This window comes from Octodon degus, unplaced genomic scaffold, assembly GCF_000260255.1.
Source record: "Octodon degus isolate 3935 unplaced genomic scaffold, OctDeg1.0 scaffold00066, whole genome shotgun sequence".
NCBI lineage: Eukaryota > Metazoa > Chordata > Mammalia > Rodentia > Octodontidae > Octodon > Octodon degus.
This window is the reverse complement of record NW_004524642.1, coordinates 1,025,420-1,035,094: the sequence shown is the minus strand read 5'-3', so window position 1 is coordinate 1,035,094 and position 9,675 is coordinate 1,025,420. Positions and strand designations below refer to the sequence as shown.

The window sequence follows — 9,675 nt, the reverse complement described above, 5'->3', positions numbered from 1 at the left end:
AAGTTAGATGTTTATCCTTAGACTATATGAAAATTATTGATAAGGTATTTGTTTGGCTTACTGATTTTTCTATTACTATTATTTTTACAATTAATCTTTGTTTTTTCTTAGTATATGTTTTTCATGCATATTGATCACAGTCATTGTACGGAATTTGTGCCTGAAATACATCTCGTGGTCCTTTTGCCTCCTTGAGCCTTGTCCCTGCGCGTTACAGTGCCTTGTTTCCATCGCTTTCTCCCTGCTCGCTCTCGGTTCCCCCGTTTTCCTTCCTCCTCTTCCTGCCTCTCCCTTGCTCCCCTTCCCAAGTGGACCTGTTCTTCCCACGCCCGGGCATCTGTCCTCCATTCAGCTCCTCACTTACTCTGGGTTTCTCCCACATGGGAGACAGTGCCATCATTTAAACTTGCAAGCCCGATTTATTTTAAGTTTATGACCTTCTGGGATGCCAAGATAGCTTAGCGATCTAAAGCACCTGCTTAGGCAAGTCCAGGGACTGTGGTTCGATTGCCAGCACCACATGCCGCACCAGCCACGCCCCTAGGGTGGCCAGAGCTGGCTGCAAAAGAAGATTATGATCTTCTGATTACTGATTTTTATTTCATGCTTTTATTGACCATAAGAGGTTAGTTCCTCATTATTACATCACTGAATGAATTTATAGATACTTGACTGTATTATGGATTTAAATATAGCGTTAGAAGCAGGATAACGTTAGTGTGTTTATACAATCATATATACATATAGAAATTATTTTATAGTACAGTTCTTTTTCTCACTGAAGTTACCATGCAGTAAGCACCTGGTTTGTATTTGACATCAGCTAACACATTTGTACGGCGAAGATGGGTGTGACATCCATGCTGCCCTGCAGAGGGCCTCAGCTAGCAGAATAATATTTCAGCTCGTGTCCTGTCCGTGACAGTTCTGGGGTGGAGAGCTGCTGCGCTTTGGCTGTGGGCAGGTAGGGCGAGCAGTGGGAGAACGGGGTTTTCAATGAGTGAGAGGAGTGAGCGCAAGAAGCAGACTGTGTGAGGCAGAGAGGTGGGAAGAACATTGTTTATTTGCAGACTAGCACGGGACTGCCACTTAGGATCATGTGCACAGAATGGATACGATAGAAATTTTTAAATTGCAGTGAACATTAAAAGTAGAATTCTGGCTTGGGACCAGATTAGGGTCTCACCTATTTGTAAAGATGAGTGGATGTGCTATAATTTTTAAGAGGTAATATTTGCTTTCGGTGTGGAAAAAGTCGTGTTTAATGCACATAAAAATAATTGTCATAATGTATAAAATATAGTCTTGATGGTGGCTTTCTTGAGGTAAGAATTCAGGTTACGAGGCTGTTGCTGTAATCTAAAAACTAGTACATGAAAATGGGCTTAGAGAAGAATGCAAAGACCATTTTAACAGGATAATACGCCATGCAGGAAGGCTGGAGCTGTCCCTAAGATCGGGAGTGTGCGAGGAAGAAAGAATCGCGAGAGAGAAGCACTATCGAGGCGGCTGCTGTTGGACCGAGTGCTCGGAGACAGAAGGGGCTCGGTGGGGCTCAGCCAGCTGTGGGGGGCTGCAGGCAGCGCCGACCATGGGCAGCCCCGGTGGGCCTTCGCCCCCCCGCAGTTGCACGTTGCTTTGCTGAGTGAATGCCACTGAAAAAAAATGACGGCGCGCTGTTGGTGAGGGAAGCGTGCCCAGGCGGGTACAGACCATCCCTGGTGACATCCAGGGGACCGTTACAGCTGAGGACAGTTTAGAAGAAAGGCAGGAAATGGACTAAGGAGTTTCCTCTAACCACACTTTTTGGTGCTTGATTTTAAAAGAGAATTTCCAAGAAAGATTTAAAATAATACTGTTAAGTTAATGCAGCTACTACATGCTTAACATTTAATTAATTTTCATTATAACAAATTTTACTTTCTCAGTGCACAATATTGTACCTTCACAAATTTTAAAATGTGTTCAGTAATTCTTTAAAAACATTTAAGTAAAATTATATTTTATTAGGGTTTAAAATAAATCCAGTGCTGGGATTACAGATGTGTGCAGGAGCAGCATGTGGTGACAGGGGTTGAACCTTGGTCCCTGTGCTTGCCTAAGCTTGTCTAAGCAGGTGCTTTAGTCTGCTGACCTATCTTGCCAGCCCCCCAAAATCTTGCTAAAATCAGATTGGGAATTTTTAGGGCATATTCTCCTACTTTGATTATAGACACTGACCTTAGTAAAAAATTCATCTACTTTTCTAGCCTATAAAATTTGCTCAGTAGTAGGCAAGAGGGATGCTTGAGGGAGATTTAAAAAGTCATTCTGTATTTATTGTGTGTGCACACTCAAGCCGGACTTTATGAGTATGTTACGCATTATCATTGTGCATTATGAGAAGCTAATCCACAATGTTGCTAGTTGCAGACAATATTTTCAAATTTTAAAATTAGGAAAGGAATTTAAATGGCAATGGAATATCCATCTCTGACAAAACTAAACAAAAAAAGGGGATACAAATGAAGAACCATTGTGTATCTGTATATACAAAGTAGGATAGATATACAGCTACTTTCTCTTAATTCAGTAAGAAAACTTTGTACTAATAGTGTTTGGACAGGATATCATGTCTGCATCTTGTACTATGAATAACTACTACGAAGAAAACAATATGCAATGTATTAATTATTGAAACTGTCCTACTAACCTGTTTTGAAACAGTCTCATTGTTATTTGTTTCTCAATAAAATTAACAAAAAAAATTAGGAAAGAAGATAAAATGTTGTAGGGGGCCAGCAAGATAGCTCAGTGGTCTGTAGTGCCTGGTGAGGCAAGCTTAGGCAGGAGCAGGGGACCATGGTTCGATCCCTAGCACCGCATCCCACACCAGCCCCACCTCAGGTCAGGCTGAGCTGGCCAAAAAAAATTTATGAGGATTTTTGGTTTTTTGAGAGAGGAGCTCACTATGTAGTTCCAGTCAGTCTTGAACTCACTTTGTAGCCCAGGTTGGCCTTGAACTTGCAGTGATAGTGATCCTTGAGCCTCAGCCTCCAGAGTGCTGGGATTAGAAGTGAGTGCTACCAACCTGGCTAGGTGTAATTTATGAAGAATTGTGTTGGCAGTTCAGTTAGTCAATTTAGTTCAATACCCTTACCAATAATATTTTCTCTCTCTTTCTTTCTTTCTTTCTTTCTTTCTTTCTTTCTTTCTTTCTTTCTTTTTCTTTTTTCTTTTTTTGTATTTTAGGGAAGGGTCTACAAGGTGTTCAGGGTCTCACTACTAGATTGGACTTTAGTGATTCTCCTTTTACAGCCTCCCAAGAGCTGGGATTACAGGCATGCGCCACCACGTCGAGTCTCAATTGCTGTCTCAGCTCACCCCGGGGGCAGGGCCGGCATTTTCTAGTGCTAGTGAGATAGCTCAGCAGATTAAGCACCTGCTTTGGCAAACTCAGGGACCAGGATTTGATCCCTTGTCACACATCACTGGCCCTGCCCCCGGGGCACAGTGAGCCAGCAATGGAGTTTGGGTGTGATGGCGCACGCCTGTAATCCCGGCTCTGTGAGGCTGGAAGCAGGACCACCACTGCGTGTCCTATCTATATAGTGAGAATCTGTACCAAAAAACCAAAACAAACCAAAACAAAAAAACCCAAAAACATAGTCTGGTTAAATTATGAGTTCTATCATATATTAAAATTCTCACTCATTTTTAACTCAAGAAACTAGAGAATGTATATTTTAAATTTAGTATAATAATTAAGTACCTGTTGTCACTTTAATTATGACAATATTAGTAACTACCATTGTGCTTACATTTCTTTAATTCTCCCTAATAACTGTGTTAAGTAAACAACAGTATCCACTTTCTGCTCACGAGGAACCTGTACACCAAGGTCATGCAGCTAAGAGGGGGCAGAATTAGGATTTGAATTTGGCTTGTTCAGCTCTGAAACACACACCTCTAGCTCACTGTGTTATACTGTTACATTAGGATCTGTTAGGGTGTCTGTGAGGATTAATAGTTGCTTTGAATTAATAGTTTTAAAAAATATACTAATACATTTTTACTTTTTTCATTTCAAATAATCTTGAACACCTGTGCTTCTAGAATAAGCTTTAGGTAATAGATCAGAAGCAATTACCTATTGATGGTTTACATATTCCGTTAAGTTTAGAAGCCAATTTATGATAAGGGCTAGATGTTTATTATGCAGGGCAACACAGTTTTGTATAAAATAGGCACTCATGCATTGAGTTATACTGATGCATTACTGTGAAAGAGTCCAACTTGCTTTTCCTAAAATATCTACAAATAAAGCCACTACTTAAGAATATATGGCATGCATAAATGCTGATTTATCAGAAGCTTAGAAATACACTGTGTAGATTGCATGTATGTATGTGTGTCTGTATGCATGTATTTCTTGATACCATGAATTGATCTCAGGACTTCATGCTTGCTAGACAGGCACTCTGCCACTGATCTATATTCCCAGCCATAGATTTTAAATATTTTGCATTTGTTGAACATGCAGTTGGAAACAAAAATAATAATATTTATATTCATTTGGTGCAACATTTTACTCAGTCACATACAATTTACCCTAGTTGTTCTGTTTTGAATTAATTGAAGTGGATTCAGTTGCTTTCTTGGATTCTGTTTTTAATTCTATCTTACCATTGTTTCACTGAACAAGTGAATACATGGCTTAGTTTTTGAAAGATACTAGTTGAGCAGTAATGGCCTAGGTCAACACTTTTGATGAGTGCAACTGTCTTGTGTGCTTGGTTTCCCGTTTATGCAGATTTCTATGGGAAGCCGCTTCCTCCTCTGGCCGTCAGACAGAGACCCAACAGTGATGCTCGTGATGTGATCTCCTAAGCGAGCCCTGTGGAGCAGCGCCCTGCGCATCAGCGAGCGGATGGGGACCTCTGTCACAAAAGGAAACCTTGGTCACTGATGACTGGTGCCAGGCTGCCCTAGTGGCTTCTGGTGGGAAGAATGCCAGCCAAGGACCATGCCTGAGCATTACTTCTCCATGTTCTTCTTGGTTACAGCAGAAAGGATCCTAAATGACCAATAAATGGGATGAGCATTTGGACCAAAGTAGCAAGACTTAATGTTGACTTTTTGACTCATGTATCCCTATTCATGGGCGTACTCCTGAAGGAACACCTCTTCAGGAGAGCCTGTGGACTCTGCATAACTTCATTTGGTGTCGGTATTTCTAAGTTAAACAGCTTTTAAAATGCATATGCATGAAAGGGAAACGTGGGAATTTATAACCTAGTTTTTTTTTTTTAACTATTTTTGTATTTTTCTAAAACTTTTTAAAAAAATTATACTGTGCACTTTTCTACAAATACTGTGTTTAAGTTGTCTCTGTAAGAGTTAATGTACTTAATAGACATGAACTACATAAACAAGTATTTTATGATTTGAGGTATGTTTTATACTAACATTCTTTAACTGTATATTCTAATTTGACCTTTAGAATAATGCCTTTTTTAAAAAAGATTCTCCGATCTTTATTCTACCAAATTATATGGTTTGAAAATATCACCCATGGATTGAGTTCAAATTTGTTTTTGTTGTTTGCTTGCTTTGATGATAATCTCAAAAAATGAAAGTCTTAGTGTATTTTTTTAACTTAATTTTTTTTTTTTTTTTTTTTTTGCGGAACTGGGGATTGAACTCAGGCCCTTGCGCTTGCCAGGGAAGCGCTTATTCTACTGAGCCATCTCCCCCGCCCCTTTAACTTAAAATTTTTTAATTAATAAAAAACATGTTCATGAGATATTAAGAGTCCCCAAAATCTCCTGTTTTCAATGTCAGACACTGTGAGAGCTCAGCGTGCTGTCTCGCGCTTGCTCTACCAGCAGCCATACTGACTGTGCTGGATTAGTCTAATGCTTTCATGCCTTGAAGTTACAAGCAAAAGAGGTGAAAAATCTTCTGCAGCTCCAGAGACTGTTACAGCAAATACCTTTGGTACTAAAGCAATAAGGATAAAAATGTTGGCTCAGATTATTTGTGTGTGTGTGTGTGTGTGTGTGTGTGTGTGTGTGTGTTTGTGATGGGAAAAGAAATTTTGAAATTATGTTAATTTACAAATAGAAAACACTTTGAAGGGGAAGGAAAAACCAAAAGCACAAAACAGAGGTAAACTTTTACTTCATGAGCTTCTCCACCCCTAAGCACTCTTCCAAAGTAGTCAGCCACCCACAATGATGTTGTTAATGGGGGTGTGGATCAGCTTCACAAAGAAGCCGCCGCCCCTGCCGCGAATCCTCGTGTGTTGCCTTGGCATCCTCCGGCCTTCTTTCCCCTCTGCGTTGGTACATCTCCTCACCGCTGGATGGAGTCCTTCACAAACTGCTCACTGCGCCGCAGACCGCATTACCTGATCCATGGCTGCCGCGCTCCCACAGTCCGCAGCGACGCCTAGCAAAGAGCCTCTTTCATTGTTAGTGTTGTTTTTTGGAGGTACCAGAGATTGAACTCAGGACCTTGAACTTGCCAGGCAAGCACTTATTCCACTGAGCCATCTCCCCACCCCTCTCATAATAAATGATTCCAAAACAATTTCTGAATTTAAAATGTATTTCTCTTAAGAATGACAGCCATAGAATTCTTTATATTTCGTTACTTGGGCAACTTATGCATATTTTTAGTAAAGACTCACCTAATGTACAGCAGTCCCTTATATCCAGGTGAGACTCATAACAGCGGAATAGTTGATCACTGGAACATCGGTGCGTCTGGGACTGCACACGGACCCATCCATGGTGTTATCTGAGGGTAGCAAAAGCGCGTCGGCCTTGGGTGTTCAGTATGCTTCCTTCTGACGTCACTTGCGTTCCACATTTTAAGTGCCTGACGTCATTAACGGGCTGTGCATTGCCGTGGTCAGCGTGGCACGGCCTGCCAGCCTTCACACATGGCCACGTGGCCGCCGGTGCGAGACAGGTGGCAGCGCGAGTCTGAAGTGGCCGAAGCGTGAGGGCAAGATTTGGAGACACACTGGAAATCTGGAGTCGGAACTTACAGGAGTAATGGCGCATCTCTTTTGTTCCTTTTGTAACATTTACATTTATTAACTTTAAAAAGTTTAGTGTTTATCTGGCTGAAAGTAAAGATCGTAACATTTGTTTCCTACCAGTGTTTACTGCAGTGCACAGTAATTACTTATTCCACTTAACAAACAGAAAAAAAATGGTTTTGAAATTAAATGTGTGGTAAAATAGGATCAATATTTTATATAGCTTGAAAAAGTAATTTCGGGGGGAGGCGGGGGGGGGCAGGGAGATGGCTCAGTGGAGGAAGAGCTTCCCTGGCAAGCGCAGGGGCCTGAGTTCAATCCCCGACTCTGCAAAAAAAAAAAAAAAAAAAAAAAAAGCTTTCATGAAACATTCTAAAAATGCTTTAAAAGGTATTTTGTAAATCCAGGTTGATTTTTAGCAATTAATTGCCTATTTTGATATATGCTACATTTATATATGCTACATTTTTATTCTTATTTTGAATTATGATATTTTACACAATAAAATTAATTTATATCAGTATACTGTTTTTCTTTTCATTCATTGGATTTAAATGATTTTCTTTGAATGAGTAAAGATTTTTAATATGATTTTAAAGAAAGCTGTATCAGATTAGAATGAGTTTATTTTCATGAAAAAAATTTAAGGCAATTATGCACACACATATGTAACATTCATGTTTTTTTCTTTCCTTTTTTAAAAAAGTATTTAGTACAGGGTATACAGGGTCTCACTACATAGATGGGACTTGTAGTGATCCTTCCCGTTTTCAGGAAGGATCCTGAAGGGTCCCCCAAGCCCTAGGATTACAGGCGCACCACCATGCCCAGTCTCAATCTCCATTTCAGTGCACCCCGGGGGCGGGCGGGGCTGGCACGGGGATGGAACCCCAGTCCCTGCATCTGCCTAAGCAGGTGCTTTAATCCGCTGAGATATTTGGCTGGCCTGAAACATGATTTTTAATGACAGCTAAATATAGCATCAAGGGCCGGGGAGATGGCTCAGTAAAATAAGAGCTTCCCTGACAAGTGCAAGGGTCTGAGTTCAATCCCCAGTTCTGCAAAAATAATTAAAAATAAAAAAGATATAGACACATATATCTATATGTATCAGCAGATTAAAGCACTTGCTTAGGCAGATGTAGGGACCAGGGTTCGATCCCCAGTGTGCAGCGCCAGCCCTGCCCCTGGGGCACGCTGAGACAGAGATTTGAGACTGGGCAGGGTGGCGCAAGCCTGTAATCCCAGTACCGGGGAGGCTGAAAACAGGAGGATCACTACGAATCTCATCTGTGTAGTGAGACCCTGTACTAAATACATTTTTTTAAAAAAAATCATAACAGACATGCGGAGGCACAAGATAGCACTAGTTATCTCTTCCCACGGATAATACAGTACTTCCCTAACAGATGGTCTATGTCTCCGACTGCTTATGTCTACATTGTAAATAAAGTGCATTAATTCATTAGCTGTTACATATTGTAATAAATGTTAATACACTTTAATGCAATCTCTCCACGTATAAAGGCTAAAAGTTAAGCCTAGTAAAAACGTCAGGTACATCTATTTAATCTTTTTAACTCGGAATACCCTATCTTCTTCTGCTCCAGATTTAAATTCTAGTTCAGATTCATGTTTGGGTTACTGGGAGACTTGTTTGACGATATTAAGCCTGCAATTCCCTTAGTGATAGACTCCCTCAACTTCTCGCGGGCTAGCACACTTGAAGCTCCGCTTACACCCCCGGGTCCAGTTGCCCTGATCGAGGTCTTCTCCGATTCGTCCCCATGGCTCCGGGCCAGCATCCAGGCGCCCTTCAACGGGACGACTGTGCACCAGGCGCTCTGCTCTCTGACAGTCACTGCTGGCTGCAACTGGGGAGCAACCCGAGTAAGGCCCAGGCAGCGAACGAGCTCCTTATCCGCAGGAGTGCAACGAACGCCTTCCAGAGGACCAGGCCGGCTTCTGCACGGCGCGGGCGGCTGGAGGCCGCAGGGTCTTGAGGTCCCCAGGCCTCTGGCCCCAAAGCCACAGCAGGGAACACAGGGGCATTCACTGTCGAGCAGACTCTGTGCATTTCCATTTCATCTTGTTCTATTTCCCAGACGGAGAGATGGTCCCCGTGCTTCTTCCTAGAGAAAAATGAACTCTCAGTTTTAAAACTGCATTTTCGAGCTGCAGGTTGGAAGACTCGGTAATGACGAGCTTTGCCCGCGAGCCTAAACCGGCACACACAGGCCCCTCGGCTAGTTGGGCTACGTCGTCTCTACAGCCGCCGAAGCCCGTCCCGCGGGCCCCGGCCAAGTGCCCGAGGAGCTGCCCCTCTGCCGCCCACAGTCCGGGCTTTACAGACGCCCGCCCTCGCCAGCTAGCCGCAGAGAAAAAGCCGCCAGAGCCTCTCGCGAGCTTTCAGCCTCGCGGCGAGGAAAAGAATCTCGCGAGAATTCAGCAGGAAACGCGAAGACGTTTGTGTAGGCGCTCGTGCTCAGTCGCGTAGGACGTTTGTGTAGGCGCTCGCGGCAGGACAATGCTGACTCGGGTGAGGCCCGGCCGGCGGGCGCCTCGGACGCAGCCAGCTCGCGCGCGGTCGAGGAGGGCGGGGCTGGACGGCGGGGCTCTCGGCTCCGCGGCGCGGTGGGGCCGGC

General features: G+C 42.8%; 2 protein-coding genes across 5 annotated transcripts in view; both read left to right on the top strand.

Annotated features, from left to right (window-relative positions):
* Arl13b (ADP ribosylation factor like GTPase 13B) overlaps positions 1–5,613 on the top strand; it is an 85,339-nt gene extending 79,726 nt beyond the window's left edge. For all 3 annotated transcript variants that reach the window (XM_023719241.1, XM_004634818.2, XM_023719242.1), the window contains one exon: positions 4,793–5,613. In XM_023719241.1, the coding sequence (XP_023575009.1) occupies positions 4,793–4,869 (77 nt within the window). In that variant the 3' untranslated portion in view covers positions 4,870–5,613. The remainder of the gene's footprint in view (positions 1–4,792) is intronic.
* A 3,887-nt stretch (positions 5,614–9,500) lies between these two features.
* Nsun3 (NOP2/Sun RNA methyltransferase family member 3) overlaps positions 9,501–9,675 on the top strand; it is a 58,882-nt gene continuing 58,707 nt past the window's right edge. For both annotated transcript variants that reach the window (XM_023719240.1, XM_004634829.2), the window contains exon 1: positions 9,501–9,569. In XM_023719240.1, the coding sequence (XP_023575008.1) occupies positions 9,558–9,569 (12 nt within the window). In that variant the 5' untranslated portion in view covers positions 9,501–9,557. The remainder of the gene's footprint in view (positions 9,570–9,675) is intronic.